The sequence below is a fragment of the Mercenaria mercenaria genome, chromosome 16 (assembly GCF_021730395.1).
Source record: "Mercenaria mercenaria strain notata chromosome 16, MADL_Memer_1, whole genome shotgun sequence".
NCBI classification, from domain to species: Eukaryota; Metazoa; Mollusca; class Bivalvia; order Venerida; family Veneridae; genus Mercenaria; species Mercenaria mercenaria.
In genome coordinates this window covers 50798607-50825319 of record NC_069376.1, presented here as the reverse complement: position 1 = coordinate 50825319, position 26713 = coordinate 50798607, and the positions used below count along the sequence as shown (strand labels likewise).

Below are 26713 nucleotides of genomic sequence, written 5' to 3'. Positions count from 1 at the left end.
TGGTAATTACTGATGGAACAGCACCAGCAACTGCTACAAATACAGGAATAGCTGGAACAAGTACTAATGCAGCTGAACAACCAAAAATACCTGCTGTAATATATAATGCAGTACTTACTCTTCCGCAAAACTTATAACTTTTTCTGTAAGCAGCAGCTAGTTTAGTTAAGTGAATAATTAATTGATCTATTGTTTCTATTCCATTATTATTAGAAATAAGATTTTTATTACTCATTTATATAATTAAACTTTTTATTTTCTAAATTAAATTTGTTCAAGATCGCTAAACGGAACCCAACTATTAAATTTTTCATTGTAACCTTTCCATTTTACTAAAGCTTGTTTTTTCTTATAGTCTAGTCTAATAACTTTTTCTATTCTAAAAACTTCTTGTGTAGTAGGTAAAAGTTCTTGTTCATAAAATGAACCTTGAATTTTTTCATCATTTAAATCTTTAATAGTGTATGTTCTGGGGTTTGTATTATTAATTTTATAAATTATAAATATTTCCTCTGTCCAATTTGGTGTATATCCTTTTTCAAAATGTCTTTTAAGTTTACTTAAGCGAACTCGATCACCAATTTTAAATTTTGCTTTACTCTTTGGTATCTTTAAATCACCATATAAATTAAAGTAAACAGTACCTTTATTTAAGTTTTTACTAGCTTCGGTTGGTGTCATTTTTATACTAGAATGTTTTGTTTTGTTATATTTATCAACCATATCCTGTAAATTATCTAAATAAGTATAAGTATTATTTGCTGTAAAATATTTCCACATTATTCTTTTTAAACTTCTATTAAATCTTTCTATTACTACAGCCTTTCCTTCATTAAATGTATGATACATATTAATCTTATTTTTATTCAAAAATGATTCAAACTTTTTATTATAAAATTCTTTTCCTTCATCTACCCATAAATTTACTGGTAATCGTCCTTCTAAAATTATTTTTTCAAATGCTTCAGTAACAGATTCTCCAGTTTTATTCTTTAATGGAATAACCCAAGCATATTTACTAAATATATCAATAACGGTTAACAAGTACTTTACTCCTTTATTATATTTTGAAAAAGCTTGCATGTCAACTAAATCAGCTGACCAAGTATCATCAATATCATTAACTATCACTCTTCGTTTCCTAAATTTTCTTTTAATTGGTTTGTGTAATTCTTCTGCTAATTCATCACTCCAGCGGTAGCTTGGTACAGTGATTCCGGGGGTATACTCTACCCCCTTTTCCCGTTTTTTTGATTTTTGTCCGAGACCAAGTGTGTATTTCGTTTTGATGGCTGGTTTTACAACTAAATGTTTTGCAATCTTTTCTCCAAATGTTTTTGATTTAGTTTTATTTAAATTGGAAAGCATTTGCTTATCACATGTACCCTTTTTTACATCACTGTCATAGCAAAAATCATGGTCCATACATACTGCATCCAGTTCGTTGACAGGAGGTCCATTATCTAAAGGATTTCCTGGTCCACAATAGTTATATCCTGGAAGTGTTAAACCTTTCTTAGGTAATAAAGGTAACATTGCTTTGTGAATATCTAAATTACCTGCTTTGATAGTATTTTTAACAAATTTTGATTTCGTTTTTCCGCAAGACGAACAGGTAGCTTTTATTATTTTTCTCCCATTTTTTGTTATAATATAATGGGGGTTTATATTATCAGTAAATCTTCTTTCTTTCAAACAATATATTTTATTTTGTAAACTCATTTTATATTATATATGTTTAAAATTTTTTAGTTGGTTTAAAACCTGTGGATTTTAAATTGGCTGGTATTGGTTAGTTTGGACCGAGGGGTTATAGGTCAAATGAGGTTATACTGTTTTCGCACAAACAATTACTTTACTACTATTGTTACCGCACTGTCGTTTTGTCTATCCAAGTCACGCACGAATTCATATTGTTTCAGTCATTTGTCATTAATTAGAGCAACTCACAGTGTTGCAATCATACAAAACACATCCCTTATTTTCACACAGATATTGATGATTTATCTTACGAGCACATATATTGGATACACGACTATGTAATGCAATAATGCTAAACTATCTCAGCCGTGACGTGTCCTTAAGTTCTCGGCTTGGCAACTCTGTACCTGCTTTACCTGTGCTGCAATATCATCCCGCACTCAAAGAGCTTCCAGTGACATCTGTATACGATCATCCTGTTTGATGTTTGTTTTTCTGTGAACATATGAGTCTGTTAGACTTGTGTTCTCAATACCTTATGACTTGTGAAATGTGCTAGTATGTTTGTGAACAATTGTATGTAGATTCGGAAATGGGTTTGAATATGTAATAACATTATATACACTCTGTATTTTCTCATATGTGTTGTTTTGCGGTTGGAACAATTATATTTGACCCCAGAGAACAGTAATTATTGAAATGATATTGTTCTATCTGGAATTGGAAATCTGTAATATGCTTTATGTAGCCGAGGTATTTTTTACAAATTGATTCAGTATTCATTTAGTTTTGTTTCTTTTTTTCTGCCATTTGGTTCCGTTGCAGCACCAATGACACTCACTGTCGTTTTGTTTGGTTACCTTGTCCACGAATCTTTGGATTAACTTTTACTTTCCATTCATCGGATGTTTCTATATTGATTTGTCTTTCAGTTTCCTAGAAATGATGCCATCTTCAATCATTCAACGTTTCTTCCTTCTCCTAGGCTGTTTTGAGCAGTTTAGTGATCGGATGACAAATCTGTTTTCATGTAAATCATTATTCTTCGCCTGCTTTATTAAATGTAATCATCAGCATTTACAGTCATTTTCTGCCCGTTGTATAATTATACCGTTGCCGTCAAGGAGGCATTTCATCGCCTTTGTTATGGACCGAGAAATGCGTGTATTTCCTTTATCATGAAAACAAATGATGTTTGAATTATATATCTCTTCAATGTACGCATCTTATTGTTTTTCCCGTTCTTATATTAAAAAGCTCCCTTTCTTCTCACTCCATTGCTTTCCGTCTAGAGCTGCAGTATTTATGTCAGTTTTAAAACAAAATATTCGGCAACCTCCTTTACCTTCTAGCAATGTCACTATTCCAGTCTTCTTTAACAGACTCTTAAAGTTCCGACACTCTTTTATCCGACGATCTTGTTTTAGATTTGGCTTTACATGTTTCATTTTGCTTTATATTTATACTTTCTAAGACTATTTTATCATTTTCACTAATATGACAGTAATATAAACATACTGTTCACTAAAACCTTCACTGTCCGTTGTCTTTTCCTGATTTACATCATAAATCTCACCCAGTGGAAACTTACTTTTTGTCGAATTCTAGTTGATCATTCCGAAGAAAATCTGTTACTGTAGACGCAGATGGAAATACCTTGTTGAAGGGAAACTGTTTTTAGATTGGTATTAATCAACGAAAAGCAGTTACTCGAGAGTCAGATATTCCTATTTGCATCTGTTACAAGTAGAGTTTTTAGTCATATAAATTATGGAACAAATAAGGCAAAACGAAATACTTACTTTGTTTCAGTAGATCTCTTTCTTACAGCAGTGTAAACAATGCGCAAAGACATTTTGATATTGCAAAACAACGTTTTATCATTTGTAGGGTAATATTATGTTCTTTTTTCTTTTTCATAACTACTTTATTTGTTTGTTTGTTCTGGGTTTAACGCCGGTTTTCAACAGTATTTAAGTTATATAACGGCGGGAAGATAACCTAAACAGTGTTCCTGAGTTCTGTACTAGTACAAACCTGTTCCCCATAAGTAACCGCCAACTTTCCCACACGAATGAGAGGTGGAGGACGAATAACTTCAGACACAATGTATTTTTACCAAAATGTCACAGAGAGCAAACCCCCATTCCCGGGAAACGAACTCACGACCCCACGATCCGTAAATCTGCGCTCTCCCTATTGAGCTAAACTGACGGGCTCAGATGGCCTAGGAAACTGGCGCCAGAACAGAAAGAAAATGCCTCTGTACATGTTATACCAAACCCCAAGGTATCCTATAAGAACCATGGTCATGAAGAGGAAAATATACTAACCCGTTTCAATAGTAAATTTCACAACTTAAACGCGCAGTTCGGTGAATGGGTACCTAGTATATTCAACAAGCGATGATTTATCTTCCATCGTGCACCATTTACATTGTCTCAATATTCCATATTGCTGAAGTTATCAACATATTTTATGCTTTCGTCAACGTTACAGAAAAACTTGCTTGACCTTCCCTAATGAACATCCTGTCTAGAGGTCACGGCAGTGTGCACATGTTTGGCGAAATGTAAACAAACTAAAACAGAATTTAAAAAAAAATATCACATTTTTACAATAAAACTCGAAATGATGAATGAAATTCATCTTGTATCTGATCTTTAATTTGAAATCGTACATTGGTCTGCATCTGTTCTGTTTATTTTATTCATTTTGCACATTTATGCTGCATTTTTACATTTAAGCGAACACGTGTAGTAAAATGACGATTGACATACATTTTCACATTAGCCAATCAGAATGGTTTTGTAATCTAGAACGGAACTTCACCAAGGAAGTTCAAGCAAGTTTTTTGTGTAACGTTGAAATAACTATAAACTACGCGTTGTTTTTCAAAGATAAAATGTATTGAAGAAATGTGACCGGCACACAATGGAAGATAAATTACCACTTGTTTGATATCCACAGTACACATTTACCGAACTGCGTGTTTTAGGTATGAAATGCGGGATTGAAACGGGTTCGTATATTTTCCCCTTCATGACCATGGCTCTTATAGAATACCCATTTTCTTTCTGTTCTGGTGCAAGTGGCCTGGGAAGCCATTGATAATATTCGTTCTCTGTCAGAAGAAACCATACCTCTTATCTATGCATTAAAGATCCAACTTAATTTGCGCTAATTAGTGTTAATTGGCATTCATCGAGTATCTGATATTTTCAACAACAATTGTCAATTTGCAGGTAGAAAAAAGTTAGAAATTGTCAGACTGGATTCCCAGGCTAGGGCTCAGAGTTTGAAGTCATATATTACCACGTTGTGTGACGAACGTAACCATCGATGGATTCTGTATCAGTAATAGTCTTGCTTGTTCTTCGCATGTACCTAGCAACTTACCTATATTGATCATAGTAATTTTGTATTTTCTTGTTTTTTTTTTTTTAGTTTTAAGTGTGTATTTTTTTTATTTAAATATCTCTTGTATTATACTTATTACGCCGACTTTAGATTTGTTAGGTATGTACTGTTTTCTATGTCTGGTGCAAAGCACTTTTAACGTTTTATATAACATCGAAAAAGTGTGATGTATATTTGGCATAAAGGCATAATATAATTTACCTACCGAAGTGTAAAGATGCACACGCGGACAATTTGTATACGAGTTCAGTCAGTATCTTTTTAAAATGTAGTGTCAAACAAATAGCCTTGAAAGAAATATTTAACGGTTAGAGAAAGAGAAACAGAAAGTTAAATGTAAAGAAAAACAAAGTATGTTTTTAAACTTTGCGGCATTTTGGTGTATAAATTTGGAATCGTCGAATTTGTCCAGCCGCCAGGACATTATTGTAAGAGAGAAGATAATGTGACTATGGTTTGCAATTTTGCTACTATAATCTATTCCTAATTGAGTAAAGAACGTGCATTTGAATTTAGAACTAATTCACGATACAAATCTAACAAATACTACTTTCATATCTAGCGGCTGGGATAACATAAAACTTTTAGATATACGTGCTGGCTCAGTTAATCGTTGTTATTTCATTTTTCAAGATGACTATATTAGTAGACTAAAAGGGTTGCAAAGCTTGAGGCTCCACATAGTATCCAAACTTCATATATGTTCGAAATCATTTTCTGGACCAGATAACGTGGACACACTGGACATGAATGGAAGAGTTTTAGGCTCAAAATGAAGGAATTTGTACAAGCTCTGAACGAATCTAACACATTACCACGATTAACTAAACTACTTTAGCATTAATTAAAGGACTGAAACACTTGGAACTGATAAATGCTTCATACATTTCTATAGTTGACTTCACTTCCAACAACTTGGAACAAGATGACTTAAAGCATATCAAGATTTTTGATGCGAGTTATATTGTTCTTCCAAGGAAAACGTTGCCTATTCCTCCAGGAAAATTGATAATAGAGGACATCAGTGTTAAATATTCTGAAATTGGGGATTATGAGGAGGATTTTAAGCTACTTATGTCACCAGAGACTGTGAATTTCAGTGGAATCGTCCCTTATAAAACGTCCGTATGGATTAGAAATTGTACTGTAAAAATCGACCAAAATCCTCATTTCCTAATAAAGGAATTGATTGTGCATGAAAATAATCTCAGACGACTAGATGCAACCATTATATGTGAAAACTTACATTTTGTCTCTGTTGAAAGAATTGATTTTTCCGAGAACGAGTTGGAATTTTTACCAGATGTTTCGTCCTGCATACCAAATGTCCAGAATATCGACCTGTCAAAGAATTAATTGATGAATATGGCACGAGAGAACATTTCACTGTTTGAGAATATGTTTTCACGTCTTAAAGTTTTGAAATATATTAACTTGTCAAGCAATGAATTAATAACTATTCTTTCAAAAATGTTCGAGAATAACAGAGAAATCGAAGTGATAAACTTGTCTGACAACAAATTGGACCAAGTGCATTTCATACTAACAGCACTGAAGAAGCTCCAAGTTTTAAATCTGCAAGGGAATAACATTCATACTTTAGATCCAGTCTCTATTGATAATTTAAACAGTATCCAAAACAGAAATTCCACAGGAGATTCCCACGTAACTGTCATATTGAAGTTTAACCCTTTATCCTGTTCCAGATGTGAAACAAAACAATTTCATACTTGGCTGCTATCAACAAATCTTGTCAACGTAACATCACAGAATTTTAGGTGTTCCAACGAGAATGCTATGGCGGAACGTATAAATAAAAAAACAGAGAAGACTAAACGAAATCCTCCAGCTGATGACGGGTATAGTGGAGAATTAGTCTGTACCGGAGACCGGCATTTTCGCCCTGGTTTCTATGTACACAATGAAGCGTACAGGCGTCTGGATACAGCGTCCGTTATGATAGTTGTTGCTTCGGAAAATTTCTGCCAAAGTGCTTATTGTCAAACTGAACTTGAACAGGCCTACCTGAAAAAGATGCCAATCATTATTATGTTTATCGAGCATATTGACCACGACGTTATGACCACAACAATGAAAGAGTTATACCAAAGGAATGTAAGAATACTGTGTACTGCAGAAAATGGTGAATATAAAATGAGAACAACGTGGGAAAATGTGTGTACATCTATTCTGGATCTTATACAATGAAGTATAAATTTACAGTCAAACTTGCTCGAGAGACGAGAGCACTTGCATTAATAGACCACTTTTTCAATTCGAAATAGTGTTGTTGAAGAACTCATTAACATGTTGTATTAAGATAACATTTGTGTAAAGAGACCATTTTCATCCTTCCCTTATGTAGTCTCTTAATTCAAGACTTATGGTAATTTTATTCAAAGGATAGTATTGCGTTTCAGAACAAAAAAAAGTTTCAAAGTATGGGGAAATTGCTCGATCGTTTGTGACAATATGTTAGATGAATGAGATGGTGTAAGGGAAATAAATCTCGGTAAATACAATGTAGCTGGTATGTCCTACAATAGCATCTGCAATTATTCTACGTTCGGTTTGCATAATTGGTGTTCAGACTGACCGTTTAATTGCAATTTATTGTTATTACAACAATTGATAAGTTGATTTATATGTTTCTGCAACTGGATTCGCATGCAGTTGAGACTAGTTTATTATAGTTTTCAGTGAAAATTTCTGACAAGAGATCCCACATTCTACGCCTCTGTGCTTCTCTACAAGTAGCTGACCACTCCCACACCCCTCCCCTCCTCCACCCCCTCCCCACCCCATGTATCAGATGTTATCCGACAAACTAAACTGGCTTCTGTAACTCCGTCATAGAGAACTTAAAACATCTCTTGGATTGATCGAATTTATGACATCTTGATTCATATTCTTGCGCCAGACTAAAGAATTTGAGCCGCGCCATGAGAAAACCAACATAGTGCGTTTGCGACCAGCATGGATCCTGGCCAGACTGCGCGTCCACGCAGTCTGGCCAGGATCCATGCTTTCGCTAAAGGTTTTCCCAATTGCAATAGGCTTTGAAAGCGAACAGCATGGATCCTGACCAGACTACGCGGAAGCGCAGGCTGGTCTGGATCCATGCTGGTCGCAAACGCACTATGCTGGTTTTCTCATGGCGCGGCTCTTTAAACATGTGACAGCCATTTCTTTTTCATCAAAGAAACATTTGCTTAATCCCGCCACTATGAATAGAATAGTAGAGCGCCGCTTCGGGTGCGGGAGGTATTGGGTTCACAAAATACTCAGTATCAATCACAGACGTGGAAGAAGGTATTAGTACCTTCCTCGCTTGAATTTCTAGAACTAGTCAGCGCAGTATCAGTGTAATGTGATTGGGTAAGGTATCATGCCACGTGTTTCCGGCGTGATATTCCAGCGAGGCAGCACTATAAAGTTGGACTTTGTGTTCTACGCGTTTTTTCATTGAAACTTAACGCGAACGCAAACAAACACATCAATTATATCTGTAAAGAGCTACATAAATATGCTGAAATGATAATCTTATATAGTGCTGACGGGGCGGAGTTAACCTCTGGCTTATGCAAATAATGGTAATCACAAAAAACGAGCAAAATATGCTAAAGAGGTCATGAACCCTGGAGAAATGGAGAATGTAAACAATTCTCACGTGGCTAATTTTATTTTAACAATGGAACTAACACTTGGAGCATATTGTAGAGCTTTGCCAGAAACGTAATTTTGAATTTTTAAATTAAATAGAATATCTTAATCAGTTTTGCAGTTATATTGTTATGTTATTTAGAAAATAAAGTTTTAAATCAAGATGTAGAGAACTAAACTACAGACATACAGTGATAAATTATTTCAAATAGCTTATCATTTTTAATACCTTATCACAGCAACACTGCTAATTTGTGTCTATTGTTCTAAATCCCAGACAGAGAAAACTGTGAGGATAACTGTGTGCAGCGGAATTTAGAGCACGGCTAACCGTGGCGATACCAGAATTTAGTAAACACAAAACTTCAAAAGAAAATGCCGCAGTCATGCAATAATTGAAATATATTGTTTCGATTGTAACACATTACCGAGGATTTTTATCTAGACCTTTGAAGATGCGCATCAAAAGCTGCTTGTTTTTTTTTTTTTTTTTTTTTTTTTGTGTGTGGTTTTCTTGTCCAGAGCGCCGCTATGACGTTTGACGCTATAACGTAATAATTGTGATGTACAAATAGTGCAATTGTTGCGTAATAACACAAAATTTTCTTTGTTCATTTAGGAAATAAATGGGGAATGTTAGAATAAGTTACAACGGAACCTGAAACGTCAGTATTTCCCATACAGTAGTATCAGTTATGACGTACAATTGCACATTTCAATGTATCGTCGCGTTAAAAAGTACGGTGCCCCTAAAGTGACATGTAACAGACTTTTTTTCCAATAAGGTAATGTGAGACTTTTTTTTATTTCGTTTAAACGAAATGATTTCGTTTAAACGAATTCATTTCGTATAAACGAAATAAAAAAGTCTCACATTACCTAATTGGAAAAAAAGTGTGTAACATGTCACTTTAGGGGCACCGTAAAAAAGTACTAAGACAGTCATGATTTTTTTTTTATTTTGCTCAGCTGAATGAACAAATTCATCTAGTTCAAAAGTGTGAATATGTATGTAATATAAAAATTATGAAAACTGTCCACTCGTTCTGTAGCGGCTTTTGCAATATTTTAGCTGCAGAACTCGCGACTTTGATAGTTTTAAATTTTAATATTATGGAGGATGTCCCACGGAAACTCTCTAGATATTTTGCAGCTGGGTGAATTGTCCTATAAAGACCCGAATAGGGTTTGAACTCACAGAGTTAAATGACTTAAATACAAAAAAAATAGTATACTCTAAGTTAAAGCAACATAGAAGCTACTTCAGAAAGCACTGAGTTGATGCAAGACTTATTTTTGAATTTGTAACTTCCATAATGACATTTCCTGCTTCTGAATTGATATATATTTGGACGAATAGGGGTATATTGTTTTACTTTGCTTATAAAAGATGGCTATTTCCATCATCCTCATCTTACCTAAGTGCTTTTAATACATGTTTGCGGGTTGACAGATTGGAAGATACTTTTATGTTATGGAGAGGAGAGGCGTGAAAAATGTATACGATCTTTCAGGTTTATTATAGCAATGATGTATTTGAAGAACGGCGTGGCTTTCGGCCTGCAAGCATCTCACTAATTGCTTTGTAGGTCAGTGTATGTACTAACCACAAGTCACCAAACAGGACTAGTACAGCTAGTTGCTTACTTCGGGTATTCTGAATAGCCGAGGACAAAGCAAAGTCCTTCCCACGGTGTGACAAAAGTTTGATTTCTTCCTCCCGCAAGTGATTAAATACTGGTGTATGACAAGAACACTGTTGTTATGATTGTTATTTTATTACAAAAATATACAAACTAAATCAAATAAAATATACAATACAAACTAATACTTTGTAAAAACAAATATCTTTATAATATTTGAACGTGTCTTCACACAGTTAGGACCTTAGGTTTCCGGTGTGAAAGCTATTCCACAATGTCATTTATTTCAGGATGACAAACACAGCCGTTATCGAAACAATGGCGAACTTCTCTCAAACCTGTAAAACTTAAAGGACACGGGGGACAGTCATCCTTCTGCATGCATTCAGGTCCTTAAAAAGAAAAAAGTAGTTCCAAAACCATTGGTTCTGTTATCTTATAATTATACATTGATTTTTTTTATACATTTTCACACATCCTTAAAACTAACTAATTTTTGTTTTAATTGTTGTAAGAAAAAGATGGTAGTCTGTTTTTCTTTCGAAATCTCAATCAATGCTACAAACGTCTTCTGTAAAATTTCAAAGTTTAAGAAAAAGCACAGTTACAACGCTGAATCAAAGTACAATTATTTCTGAACAAATTTCATTTCTTCTTCAATGTGCCTTGTTGAAGACTTCGATAAACGTAATCAATATATCAGTGTATTACAAATAAACACTCTCAGCAGGTTTACCGGTATCATAAACGAAAAGTCGCAAGTCACTTCCACGAAAACAAAAAAAAAAGTTACTTCTTATGATTTTGGTTTTTGGGTAAAATTTTACAAAGTTATGTATTGAATGATTTTAGACACAACGCTGTACAATGGATCTTTTAGTTAAACAGCTCAACAACTTACCACATGCACAGACAAAGTGTTCACAGATCTTGCTTTCATTCGGCGGGCACGTGTGTGTACATTTGCTTGGATCCATGTTTTCACATAGGTGGCTATAAACTACCACTGGAAGGAACATGTGAACTAAATTTTAGACAACATTTGTCACTTATCATTGCTATTTTCATACTGTCATGAGAAAAAAAAAATATTTGAAGATATTGTCATATAATAAAAGTGCCAGCAACATTGTATATGTATCGTGTACTTTTAATTGGCAAAAAGGTATGTGAACATTTTGTCAGTAGAAGTTTACGATATTAGTAGGAAATTTAGACTCAAAATCTGAACAACATGTAAATACAAACTAAAACTGTTCTTTTTTGTTTTAAACTGAAAAATCATTTGTTTATGCTACTATACTAACAATAGTATATCACACATTTATACATTTGCATGTCATCATTTGTTTAACCCTTACCCTGCTATATTTCTATAATGGACTGGTCCATCTTTCAATTTGGACAGTACCACTTATTACTCAAAGGGGTTTTCACTGAAAATTTACTGACTGAATAGCGAACAGTGCAGACCATGACCAGACTGCACGGATGTGCAGGCTGATCTTGGTCTGCACTAGTCGCAAAGGCAGAATCATCTGCCGCCAGCAGGCTAAGGGTTAAATATGTTTTCCTTAAAAAGATAAGAAATAGAATGAAAATAAACTAAAATACAAAATAACTCAAAGCACAGACCTGCACAACCGATCACAATGATTATTTTCATCTTTGCTTTATTGTAGAATTATGGTTTTTTCGACAAGAACGCTTCCTTTTATACAGGTTTTCGAGTTACACTTTCTAAAAAAAGATCAATAACCCGCGAGTCAGAAGTCAACAATCGCATGACATTAAGTTCATTTACCTTTGCTATTCAAGGGGCATTGTTTCTTTACTTCTGTTTATGTATAGCTTTGAAGACCTTTTAACATGCATGCAATAAATCACAAATGGTTATCAAATTTTCAAATGTTCATGCCAGTACCATCTCTTTATTCTACCTGTGTTCAGATGCTGTCATTCTTTTGTTATTAAATTTCAACTGAAATTTAAGCTCGATATGGATTACAGTGTGATAACAAAGACTATAGAAAGACTAAAACGAGACGAAAGGGCATTTTGCAGAGATTTCGCATCACCATAAGCCTTAGAATCTATTTTCAGTATTAGAGATACTGGGGTATCCACGGAAGGCAAAAACTAATCATATCTTTGAAACAGATTTTGACCGGGGAATTCACTGCAAAATAATCGAATGAATATTGAGAGGGTACCAGGTAACACAGTGCCGGGGATTAACTAGGCTGTGAATTGGCAAGAACAGTGGGATAACTTGCATAAGCACTGCGAGCATTGCCAATGTTGTGATTGGGCTGTGTTAAGGCTTGGTTTATACATTGACAACAACTTGACTGGATATTTATAAACCGCAGTTTAGAATAGACATTTCTTGATGTGACTGAACATGGACAATGCTATGAGTGGGAGTAGCAAAGGCTTTTGGGTAGTTGTGTGTGGTATTCGTCAGGCGGCTCCTGGCCTTTGATGACTGTAAATGGCAATAGAAAGACCGTGATAGCCTTTGAAAAGGCTATGACTGGGTTTTAACAAGGCCTTGACTGGGCTTTGACAAGGCTATGACTGGGCTTTGACAAGGCAATTACTGGGCTTTGACAAGGTCGTGACTGGGCTTTGACAAGGGTGTTACTGGGCTTTGCCAAGGGTGTAACTGGGCTCTGCCAAGGCCGTAACTTGACTTTGACAAGGTTGAAAATAAAATTTGACAAGGCCGTGACTGGGCTTTAACAAGGCTGTGAATAGACTTTGACAATGTTATGAATGAGCTTTGACATGTCTGTGACTGGACTTTGACAAGGCTGTGAATGAGCATTGACATGGCCAGAACTGGGCTTTGACTAGGTTGTGAAAGAGCATTGACAAGGATATGAACGGGCTTTGACAAGGTTGCGAATGAGCATTGACAAGGCCTTGACTGGGCTTTGACAAGATTGTAAATGAGCATTGACAAAACCTTGACTGGGCTTTGCCAATGTTGTGACTGGGCTTTTTCAAATGTGCCTTGGCAAGACCGTGATTGGTGAGCCGTGCCAAGGCGTGACCGGGCTTTGACAAGGTTGTGAATGAGTATTGACAGAGCCGGAATTGGGCTTTGCCAAGGCTGTGACCAGGCTTTGACAAGGTTGTGAATCTGTATATGTATTAAAAGACATGAAGATCCACCAATGGATTACCTTGTTATGTGGACAAGTATGCCTTGTAAACATTTAAAGGATAATAATTCTGCAGTTACTGAATAGATTCTGATGAAAGATGAGCATGCACCACCGCCGTATAGTGATCTATATTTGTGTTAAAAGACATGAAGATCCATTAATGTATTACCTTTTTATATGGAAAGTATGCATTGTGAACAATTAAAGGACAATAACTTTGCAGTTACTGAAGAGATTCTGATGAAAGATGAGCACGCACCACCTCCGTATAGTGATCTATATTTGTGTTAAAAGACGTAAAGATCCATAAATGGATTACCTTGTTATGTGGAAATGTATGCATTGTAAGCAATAACTCTGCAGTAAAACAGATACTGGAGAGATTCTGAGGAAAGATAAACTTCCCCACCGCCCTATAGTGATATGTATTTGTGTTAAAAGATCCGTCAATGTATTACCTTTTTATGTAGGAATTTATGGATTTTAAAACAATTAAAAGGCAATAACTTTTAAATAGTTACTGAAGAGACTCTGATGAAAGATAAGCACGCACCAGCGCCCTATAGTAATGTATATTTGTTTTAAATATCATAAAGATCCATCAATAGGTTACCTAGATACAGCCAAAAATCATTATTTGTACCAAATCAAGGGGGAAAGTGATTTTATTGAGTCAAAGGGAATAATACTACATGTGAGCAAAGGTAATGTGCTTATCAGTCATAATGTGATTTTTAGTGATTCTAATTGAAAGTATGTTTGAATTATAAGCATTTTCAATCTTTTATAACCAAATCAAGAGGAAAATTCAGCTTTTACTCGGTCTAGGGGGATAATATTTGGAATTTATTACTTTGGCATTATTTACACCATAATTTACTAGAACTTGATAAATAATTGCAAGTCTTTTCAACCTGATTAATGTTTATACATAATTTTGGGGATGGCATATCGAAGTATAGATGTTGTGTTTGTTACTTATATATTTTCTCTGATATTATAAATGTCCCTAAGTTTATTTGTTTCGGCCTACGCCGTCTAAGAACGAATTCGTGACCTGGACTAACCCATGCTACGTGACTAAAGTTTGCAAATCAGATTACTTGATAACGCATTATAGATAATTTATCAAAATAAAAAAAACTTATGCAACACTCTGCCTGAGTGGACGAGATTTTCTATTTGTTCACTCTGCTGATTGTGCAACGCTGAGTGAAAATGTCAGACAAAGCGATTCTCCTTAATGACGTTGTTTACAGTTTTAAAGTTACGTTTCGCTAAGTATATTTAGCAAGAATAATGATATATCTTAAAATGATAAGTAAGTTTAATAAATATAATCAAAGCCTTGAGACGTCTGGTGGTTGCGGGTTTTGGTAGATTTATTTTCTGTTTAAATATACATGTATGAGAAACAAATACAGATGTGCCTCATATCTAAGATGAACTCTGCCTGACCTTACATGAACTTATCTAAATTGTCAGCTGGAAATCAGTGACGTAACCATGGGCTGGAATACCTTATCATTGATAGATGTTATCTAATCTAAATAGTCAGTGTGAATGAATACAGGTTGAATATTAGAACTGCTTGATCATTGAAAATTCATCCGCATTGTTTGTTAATGGGACTATTTTGTTTAGCACATGAACATCTTTTGAATGTGATTAGGAATAAAATAAAGGTGCTATATGATTGTCAGAAATACACTTATAACTTTGGTAGCGGGATAAACCCGCAACCAATAAAAACCTGCTCAAATACCAAGAGGTATCAATTGACAGAGAGAGCTATATACGGTCTACGTATCACATGATAAGGGTGTGATTAGCCGATAGATTAAAGTCGTGTCTTCCAGCTCGTCGTAAAAAACGAAACAAAATTGCACCCCTACGAAACTTTTGTGAAAAATTAAAAGAGAACCATTTAAATTGTTAAAGTGTCGTGTTTAGTTTGCTATTAAAAGTAAAATGGCATTATAAAGATCGCGAATAAAAGGAGTGAGTATCTTTACATACATATATTAGCGTTGACCTAATTTACCAAATCAATGTCAAAATGTGCAATATCAGAGTAAAAGTCGAGAGATTTTTACATAAACGGAGACTTAATTTGGCAACTTTGGGTAATTTTTGTCACATTCTTTACTTTTTCCTTTTTAGTTCCTCTGTTTCTAGTTATTGTTCTTTATAATACCTCATTTTTGTTTGCAATGTTCCTAACCAGTAGGAATTCTTGTATTGCTCTGCAATACTTCTCTGGTTTGTGCCCCTTACAACTAACTCATTGTAAGCAGTTTCATTGTTCTTTTGACAGTTTTTTAAACATGTAATTGCTTCTCAGTATATCAATATGATTTTTATTTTTCTACAAAAATTTACTTATCTATGTATATGCAAGTCTATATTAAAGTCAATGACTCAACTTGGTTTTAAGAGTTGATTTTGGAACCATGGCGGGGGCCAAGCATAAGGATACAAATGCAGCATAAACGGTTTACATTTACCAATGTGTTTCCCACAGACGGTTCAAAGACGGTGCCCGATTGTTCCTTTCGTTGTTCATTTTGTCTTTGTTGTCTATAAGTTTTACTTCGTCTATGTTTTGTCAGATTTCTTATTTAGAATTACGTTGTGTTTGTCTCACTAATTGTGTTATCCCCAAATGAAGCAAACACTATGTGTTTTTCACCATCTATAGTCTGCAATATCTTACCTTTCTAAAGTTAGTTAAGATGATTCCTCTCAACAGTACCCTATGCTCGCATTAGTTTGATACGGAAAACCCATAATATTTCAGATTTTGCAAAAAGGTTTCCGACACAGTTATTTAGTGCTTTGTGGTAGCCAGCCTTTCTGTACTTTCAGTACTTTGATTCTTTTTAAGTGTATTATATCGTATTTTGTGGTAAATAACTCCAATGGGGTTTTTCATTATCGTTAACAGTAACTTCGGTACACCTCATTTTATAAAAGCTGAAAATGGTATCGATATACTTTAAAGATTACCCTTTGGTGTTAAAAATGGGGAAAGAAAAGTCAAAATCGCTTTTTACCGTCTTTACATTGCTGGAAATAATGTGAGATTTCTCATATAAGGTAAACTGGCGGACACATATTAAGTATTTAAAAATCAAGAGCTTAGTTTTACCACTGACTGTTCCTAAGCGGTGCGCCGCTGTGTTAACCACCATACTTACACAAGGGGTTCAATGTGGGTGGCTTTAAACGAACTGTCATTCGGTTCGGCCTTGCTCAATTCAGATAGACATGAAACTGTTGCAAGGCCAACGGACAACATTGTATAATTGAAAACAGGACATATATCCGCCATGGCATCAAGTTTTAGGTCATACACTACAACTGACACATAATTACAGTGGAGGTACGTGTGCTGCTGCTGTGATGATGATGAAGTGGCGGATGTTTTTATCGAAAAGAATTGCAAATGCTCTTTATCATTATTGTTTGTTATGTCGCATTTAAATTGAATGTAGCATTTATGCATAACGATCAAATAAGTCATTTTTTTTAAAGAAATCAAAAAAAAAAAAATCGACAAGATGAAAATATAGAATGGGATTTTACGGAGAATCTTACAAAATTGAAAAAAATTTTCGTCTGAATCGTCATAATCAGTGCAAATACTCGACTACACCGGAAGCAGAAATATCATTTATTCGACATATGGATCTGCACAAATCGCCAATAGTTAAAATTATCGTCCGCCGGGTGGACCGCCGTCAGGGTGATGTGGTCCCACGTGCTCTGGTAGACATTTACATACACTGTCTACGCAATGTACTTTCTCGTGCGTCACGTGACCCATAGGGTCAGTGTTGGAAGGGCAGTCCGCGCAGTCGCTGACCTGTATGCAAGATGGTGCTGAAAATAAATGAAAAACATTCATAGTTGTTGTAGTTGTTCTTGTTGTTTTGTTGTCATTAACAGCGAAATATAATACAATATTAACGTACCATAAACAATTACTGGGAATAAATAAAAGTAGTTTGAATGGTTTTGTTTATTAGCAAAGTGTATTATAATGTACTGAGTCCTAGTGAGATACGCCGCGTCACTGAAACTTTGTATATGTAATATGACTTAAATTGTATTAACAAGTTCTAAATGATTTTGTTTTTGTTTGTTTTGGGTTTAACGCCGTTTTTCAACAGTATTTCAGTTATGTAACGGCGGGCAGTTAACCTAACCAGTGTTCCTGGATTCTGTACCAGTACAAACCTGTTCCCCGCAAGTAATTATAACTGCCAACTTCCCCACATGAATCAGAGGTGGAGGACTAATGATTTCAGACACAATGTCGTTTATCAAATAGTCACGGAGAACACACGCCCCGCCCGAGAATCGAACTCGCGACCCCGCGATCCGTAGACCGACGCAAAAAGTTCTAAATCAAGAAAATACTTCGATCGACGCGCTTTTGATTACATTTTAGATCACTTTATCTATAAGACACGCACATCGTCTTGCCATATTTGACTAACTGACGAAACTTTACTAACTTATTATGTTAGTAACATTCATATTAACGTCAAATTTTGTCTAAAATGCCCTGTATCTTATCGTCTAGGATTGAAATCAAAGGTTGCAAACTACTGTATAAGCATTTTACGAATTTACAAACCGCATGTGCAGATCTCGTGCTCGCATGTTTTCGCTTCTCCGACAGGACACGTGTGTGTACATGTAGACGGGTCGTTTTTGGTGCAAATATTGGTGTGAATCACTGAAGATAAGATAAAAAGTACTAGATAAAAGTACTAGTATACAAGACATCATACCGTGTAAAATAAAATAGGCAGAAGCTTTTCAACAGTTAGTCGCTGCCAGTTTACCTTTATCACAACTAACGAGTAGCGTGAGCCTTTTCATAAAGGAGCGGCGTCTAAAATGTCCTAAATGCAGGTAGTCGGAACCATGCTTACATACCTTTGAACAGAGATCGCCTGCTCTAAAGACTGTCTGTTCCGATTTTGATAAGAATCACCTGCAAATAACGTCCACCTTTTGTCTCTTTCAAGCTTGGTGTTTATATAGCGGTTTGACTGATTTTGTTATGTCCTAGTATGATCCTTTTAGCAAATCATTACAAAATTGCAGTGTATTTCTGGGAATATTTATTGTTTTATCAATTTGATTCCGTAAAAATATATTTTGCCATTTATATAAATTACTAAAATGTAATTTTGAATTGCCACATCCAAAGTAAATCAACGACGAAATCAATGCCTCTATATGTTTCTAGGATATATAATTACACCATTTTGACTTTTATGATTCAATCCTTACGTTTCTGGGATATACTAGTATTGCACTTACTGACAAATAGGACTAGCCCATTAATACAATAGGGTTACTATAATAGTAGTAAGATATTTTTCAGTAGCTTGATTTGGGTGGAGTTGACATTTTTTAACCATAAATACAAGAGGTTTCATCTGTAATGTACTTCAGTCTCGTGGATTTTACCAGGCCTATCTATTTTTTCTTGATTTAACCAAGTATAGCTATATACTTTGCCAAAAAATGTTTAACAGGTCACGAATATTAACGAATTAACCTAGACACAAGCAAAATACAGAATCGGATAATACTGATTGTTTATACCTGTCATTTCGTATTTATTGCCATTTCTTGTACAGAATAACTATAGGTATATAACAAATATAATCAATACATAATCAATAACAAATAATTCAAAAGAACATTGGTCTTATTGATAAATGGTTAGTCGCTCGATCCGGAGGTCGTTAGTTCTGGTCCTATGTGGTTCTGAGAAACGTTTGTTTGAAAAGAATTGGAATTACTGCATTACACTCGTACAATCGTAAGAAGCAATTAATAGGGTCTGAATTCTTGGTTTTACTGTCTCTGTGATTTCAGTGGGTATAAAGGTTTTGATTCCATACCTCATGTATTTATTTCGATGCAAATGAGATGTGAAACCAACCTTTTAGTCCTGTTTGGCGCCATATAACCTCAACTGTGTTGGTGTACCATAAAACCAAAATGGAATCAAATTCGTTAGTTTGAACACAAATAGGCTGATGAAAAGTTCATCAAAGAATGCGAATTCGTTATCAGAAAACAACATGCTGGAAATTTTATAATAAACATGAAAAAAAATGTCGGTTCAAGAAATAAAAGGTTGGTTTTCACAGTATAATTAAAGCAAATTTGTGTAAGCGATACCTTGTAGGAAGCTAAGTCCAGCAAAAAGTATAATTAATTTCATCGTTCTTCTAAGTCCTTGTCGTTAGAATGTCAACAGTGTCTTACAGAGATTGTTACGTACAATGTCTAACCTTGGATAACCTTAATCTGTAAATGATACGTGTTACGTATTCTACGAAAGCCTTCAATGCCATTTGGACGTCGGCCCGTCTCGACGGGTCGGAATGAAAGCAAGGACAAAGACCGAAGCTTAAAAATTTCGAGTGTCATGGAGTACTTTATATCTTTCTTTCTGTCCATTAAGCAATGGGCAAGCTGAGAACTAGCGCAGTTGTTGAAAGCTTGCATGATTCTGTGAAATATATAGGAAAGAAGCTTGCTTAAGAAAATTGTCTAAATCAAAGCCAAGATTTGTGTAGCAAGTGGGTATAGGTGGACTTTTCTATGCCGTTTTCATCGTGTTTGAAGTTTCACAGTCCTAACCACAGATCACAAAAAATAACATTGTATTTAGTTTATGACATGAATGATGACTTAACTCTAGGAGGCGTGAGGGGTGTTACACTGTCCATTACCTCTCATTATTTATTAAGAACTGAAGCCTTTAGGACCATGGACTCAGAACTTATCACCTAGAACCTACGAATTTGAGCTTTTGACTTACTGAAAAAACAGTTGATTGGCGAAAATGCTAACATTTCATTATTATTTTGTTACAAATATCGGTAATAACATGCAACTGTTATTAATGGATGCTCATCAACTTGACACCTAGGTACCAGAAGCTACCAGCTAAAAATAAGAACTTACAACTTGAATTTAGAACTTAGAAAGGTATGGAATATAACGGGAAAAACCGGACAAGCCAAATATTAGATGTAATTCATTTAAAATATCATACCTTATCTGATATATGATTTGTAATTAGACAAAAGCAAATTCTCTTCCAAATAACCATATTAAGGTAGATTTTTCTATTTTTGTCCATCAGCCGTTTCTTTAACGTTCTTATGTTCAGAAACCTATACAGGACATTTGAACTTAAAAACCTATGAACTATTAACATGCACATATTTGGTTATTTTGATGATAATTCGCTTTTATCTATTTACGAATTGATTACAGGTTATAAGTTTTAAGATTCTACAATAAAAGTGCTAATCCCGAATAGCTTTTGTAGGATTTCGTACTTCTCTGTCTTATCTTAAATACTGGTATATAAAGGTCATTCATACATAGGTTAGAACACTGTTATAACTTACTATAACTTTCATTATATCTCCCTGTTCTTCAGGACGTCGCAGAAAACATGATAAAATCAAGCCCCCATCAACGAATAACGTGTCAAAGTGGGTTTGTTTTAGAAGCAATACAAATATCACATTTGTTTTATACTTTAATACGTATAGTTAACAAAAAATAAGCACCGGTTTATCGTCCTCCTGGACCGTGGTTACCACCTGGAAACATGTGCTCTGGCACACACATACATGCGCCATCAATGCAGTGCTTGGTCTCGTGCATGGTGTGCCCGTGATGGTCTGTGTGAGATGGACAATCTGGACATTCAGTGGCTTGAATACATGACACGGCTGAAATGAAGAATAAAATAGTCATAATACTACAGTAACGAGGAATATCGTTGTACATATTTGCAACCAGGGTAACTGCTTTTGTGGTTCGCATGGTACAGGCTTTACTGTGGGCTCATACGGAGCAGTATTTACACTGCGGACCTTACGCACAGATTTTTGTCGCGATTTCGCAAGGCACCGTCCAGTGTATTACCAAGCAAAAAATGAGGAATGTACCTGTCTTTGTTTCTGATGGCGCCTATTTGAGTATTAAAAGCAAATTATGGATACTCAAGTCAAACAGTGTAAATCCGAGAGGCGCGAACTGTGTAATTGACTAGAAAAAATGATTTAAAACGTTGTCCTTTCCCATCAAAAGGATACCGTTTTCATTCATAAATGTTTGCTAAAACATACATTTTTAACCAGTCCCTAAATTGACCTACTGTTTGCTTATATCTGGCAGGACTTTCTCTTTGTCCGATTTTCTTATCAGTTCATGATGATTCATTGTTCTGCTGGATAATATTGTCCAAATGCTTGCAAATTTTCATTATGATCGATACGATGTGGTAAATACGACACCTTTCTCTACCTAGTGGCGTTATACTGTTTCCATTCAGGATACTAGCATGTCGTACAGAGAGCAAACTACGAATTTCTCTAGAAACTTCAAAAGGCTCTTATTACATATGATAATAATGGATGCCCTATTCTGTACCGAAATGTAAGCCATACAAATGCAGTTTATTTACCGACTTATCTTAATAGAAATTACTATGTGCAAAACACACGCTTCTTACATGCCCTTACTTTGACACTCCAAGCCGAGACCACATAATTTTATGTAAGTGCACTACACCACGGGCACTGAGAAATAAATAATATGGATATACACTTGCGTGGCTCCACCTAGCCACTGAAGCGAAGTGAAGCGAATCCTGCACGTAATGTTCACGTAAAATTAACGATTATGTATCTCTTGAGTTTTATCTTCAAGAACAGTACTAATTGTATTTTTGTTTTTACTGCTATTGGTTGTCTGTTGTTTGTGAAATGCCGGAAAACGCTCCGGGGCGTATTCTAGTTAACAAACTTGAGTAGAAGCATACCTGGACCCCCTAATAGACTGGGCCGGTAGCTACATTCTGGTATAGCTACACACCTTGAATAGAAATAGTTATAATCTTAATACAGAACATATTAAATACAATTCTAAGAACAGATTACTTTCTGATAAAATACTTAAACCAAATCACTTACAGCACGTGCATACATCGTGTTCACAGGCTTTCACCTCTCCATCCGGGCATGTGTGAGTGCAAGTCGAAGCATCATTGTTCGTGCAAATACGACAATGTACTGCAACTGTAAATTAACAAAGGGACAGTACTAAATATTGCATGTTAGTGACTATGACGTTGCTTGTTATGAGCGCTCGAACGTGCTACAACTTCTTTAGGTATCGACCTTTCGGGCTAATGTGTCTCTCAAAGACTTATACAAATTATAGTCTTTTTTTAAATGTGAATAGTGAAAAATTTTGAACATTCTAACAAATGAATACTCCATATCTCTGCGTTCACTTGTAAAACAGCAACTAGCAGCAGTGTAAAACGTACAGTGTCAATGTAGCTAATGCTGAAATAGGAACTCTTAATCAAAAATCAATCTTTCTGGAGTAATTATTTAATGATCAAAAGTTAATTGTTTCAGGAATATAAAAAAACATTAAACTCTTCAGAAAATATGTAATTGCCATAGAATTATAACGATTCCGATTGTTAGAACAATGCTATAAATCGGGAGGTCGAGGCTTGGATCCCTGGGCAAAGCTTATCTCTTCCATAACGATTTCACCGAATCATTCGTCCTTGACCTCCAATAATTCATGTATAAATCTTGTCAGCTGGTTGCGTAAGGCAAACAGAATCGGTGAATATTTGCTTTTGAAAATGGCGTTAAACACAATCTAACAGAATTAACAAGCGTCACATCATATGAGGCTGCATATGGTCAAAATACATTAGATAAACGGGTTTTAAATAAAATACTGAATCATCTTTCACTCGCGACCCGCATGTATTAACATTTTCATTGGTTGCTACGTCAAACCCTGGAGTTAACTTGATAAAAGATGTTTCGATCATACTTTATGAAAAGAGTTCAATCTTCAAAAAAAAAAAAAAACTAAAACGTACCTGCGACCAGAGACAGCACTGCTAAAACGACTGTAAATTTCATGGTTTGAGATCTGTTTATCTTTCTTAACTGTTTCCGAACAACGGGTCAGTCCAGCATTTATATGTCACAACTATGACAGAATAAGACATAACAGATACCGCAGGTCAATATAGTCTGGTCACGAAAGGTTTATGAAACGGTTCCCTGGTCATTCCCAATTAAGGTGAAGGCCACATAAATAGACCTTTCACATAAAACATGTACAGTTCAGAACAGCTATCTGTAAATACCTAAATGCCTGCATTTCTTTAATAAGAATTTACTTGACTTAATGGTGCATGTTTATCATAAAATTATTGAAACATAACATGAAAAAAGCTTTAATACAACGAAAAACATATATTACTAGTAATCCATTATTTCCTAATATTCTAGATATACATTAGATGTTCTACGTTTTTAGAGCCTCCTATATATATATACCCTATATTTATCATAAACAGTTTTAAACTTTGTTAAAGAAGTATTGTAACACGATCCGGTTTGTTTTACTATTAAACAAAGAAGGCTTTCATTCCTGACGTCACAATAATTATACGTTATGGCGTAAAACGGCATAGCGGCGCTCTAGAAAAGAAATCATTAGCAAACAGACAAATATTTTATGGATGGCGTCAAAGATGTACATAATTATCATTGATGACGTGTTAGAATCGAAATAGTATATCTCAGGGTTAATTACGTCTGTCATTTTGATGCGTATTATTATTACTCGGGTTGCGCCCTCGTGATACAATTCCTTCGCATCTAAACTCCAAACAATGATTTTATTCTATGACAAATCATTGTTTATGATATATTATTTCTTAAACATATTCCAAACACAGGTTTTTCGTTTAATACAATCACTGTTTGGCGTTAATGATACGTATCATTATTCAAGAGCAAAGCACTGTTTGAAATATATCATTTCGGTCGTAACTGATTACCGATGATTATTATCTACATCACTTTGTAGGTTAGTGTATGTACTAACCAGTAGTCACCAAACAAGACCAGTACAGCTAGTCTTCGGGTATTCTGAATAGCCAATGACGAAGCAAAGGCCCTTCCCACGGTATGACAAAAGTTTGTTTTCTTCCTCCATCACCATATCGTGTTCACAAGTGATAAATCCTTACCCTGCTAAATTTCTATAATGGACTTGTTCATCTTTCAATTTGGACAGTACCATTAACTGTTAGAAGGGGTGCATACAAAAAAGATACTGACTGAATGGCGGACAGTGCAGAGCATGATCAGATCTGCACTGGTCGCAAAGGTAGAAACAGTTGTGTCCAGCATGATAAGGGTTAAATTATATTGTAGGACAAGAACACTGTTGTTATGACTGCTATTTTATTACAAAAATATACAAATTAAATCATATAAAATATACAATACAAATCGATACTTTGTAAAGGCAAATATTATATTTGAACATGTCTTCACGCTGTTAGAACTTTAGGTTTCCGGTGTGAAACCTATCCCACAATATCATTTAATTCAGGATGACAAACGCAGCCGTTATCGAAACAATGGCGAACTTCTCTCAAACCTGTAAAACTTAAGGGACACGGAGGACAGTCATCCTTCTGCATGCATTCAGGTCCTTAAAAAGAAAAAAAATAGTTTCAAAACCATATAACTAGATCTTTTCAGAATGTTATCTTATATTTTACATTGAATTTAATATACATTTTCACACATCCTTACAAGTAACTGAATTTTGTTTTAATTGTTATAAGAAATAGAGAGAAGTCTTTTTTCCTTTCGGAATCTCAATCAGTGCTCCAAACTTCTTCAGTAAAATTTTAAAGTTTAAGAAATAGCAGCGTTACAACGCTGAATCCAACTATACTTATTTTTGAACATGTTTCATTTCTCCTTAAATATGCCTTGTTGGAGACTTCGATGAACTTAATCAATATATTAGTGTATTACCAATAAACATCCTCAGCATGGCTACCGGTATCATAAACGAAAAGTCGCAAGACACTTCAACGTAAACAAAAAAGTTACTTCTTATGATTTTGGTTTTCGGTAAAATTTTACGAAGTTACGTATTGACTGATTTTAGACAAAACGCTGTTACATTATATTTTTTTCTGAACAATGGATCTTTTAGTTAAACAGCTCAACAACTTACCACATGCACAGACAAAGTGTTCACAGATCTTGCTTTCATTCGGCGGACACGTGTGTGTACACTTGCTTGGATCCATGTTTTCACATAGGTGGCTATAAACTACCGCTGGAAGAAACATGTGAATTAAATTTTAGACAACATTTGTCTCTTATCATTGATATTTTCACACAAACATCAAAACGTGACAATGAGAATGAACAAAAGTAAAAACCCTCGTAGTTGCAAGATACTACAAGATACTACAAGACGCCTAATATACATGCACCCAACAACTAAACAAAATTTCATAAGAAAAAAATATACGAATAGGCAATAAACAAATAAAAACAAATACGGAGAAAAAACTATTTGAAAATATTGTCACATTAAAAGTGCCAGCTACATTGTACATATATCGTGTATTTTTAATTGGCCAAAAGGTACCGATACACCATGTGGACAATAGGAACTTTAGACTCAAAATCTGAACAACATGTAAATACATTACAAACTAAAACTGTTCATTTTTGTTTTAAACTGAAAATCATTTATTTATACTACTACATAGTGTATCACACATTTATACATTTGCTTGCAATCAATTGTCCCAATACATTTGCCTCAACATGATAATAAAATAGAATGAAAATAAAATACAATTCAAAATAACTCAAAGCACAGACCTGCCAGCTGATCACAAATATTATTTTCATCTTTTCTTTCGTAAGGTTGTAGAATTATGGATTTTCGACAAGAACGCTTCCTTTTATACAATTTTTCGAGTTACACATCCTAAAAAAAGATCAATAACCCGCGAGTCAGAAGTCAACAATGGTATGACATTAAGTTCATTTACCTTTGCTATTCGAGGAGGCATTGTTCCTTTACTTCTGTTGTATGTATAGTTTTGGAGACCTTCGATATTTTGGATATTAACATACATGCAATAAATTACAAATGGTTATCGAATTTTCAATTGTTCATGCCTGTACT

The 26713-nt window shown here is 34.8% G+C and overlaps 2 protein-coding genes across 2 annotated transcripts; both read right to left on the bottom strand.

Moving 5' to 3' along the window:
- Positions 1 to 17259: 17259 nt before the first annotated feature.
- Positions 17260 to 19923, bottom strand: LOC128549413 (serine protease inhibitor Cvsi-2-like). Its single transcript, XM_053526055.1, has 3 exons — positions 19814 to 19923; positions 18246 to 18347; positions 17260 to 17485 (listed from the first exon to the last, which is right to left on the bottom strand). Exons 1-3 carry the CDS (start codon positions 19854 to 19856, stop codon positions 17319 to 17321), a joined length of 312 nt encoding a protein of 103 aa, XP_053382030.1. The 5' UTR covers positions 19857 to 19923; the 3' UTR covers positions 17260 to 17318.
- Positions 19924 to 21195: 1272 nt separating this feature from the next.
- LOC123540318 (uncharacterized) lies at positions 21196 to 23705 on the bottom strand. The gene is made up of 3 exons (XM_045325236.2): positions 23571 to 23705; positions 22633 to 22737; positions 21196 to 21387 (listed from the first exon to the last, which is right to left on the bottom strand). The coding sequence occupies exons 1-3, from the start codon at positions 23611 to 23613 to the stop codon at positions 21227 to 21229; spliced, it is 309 nt and encodes a 102-aa protein (XP_045181171.2). The 5' UTR covers positions 23614 to 23705; the 3' UTR covers positions 21196 to 21226.
- Positions 23706 to 26713: the final 3008 nt, after the last annotated feature.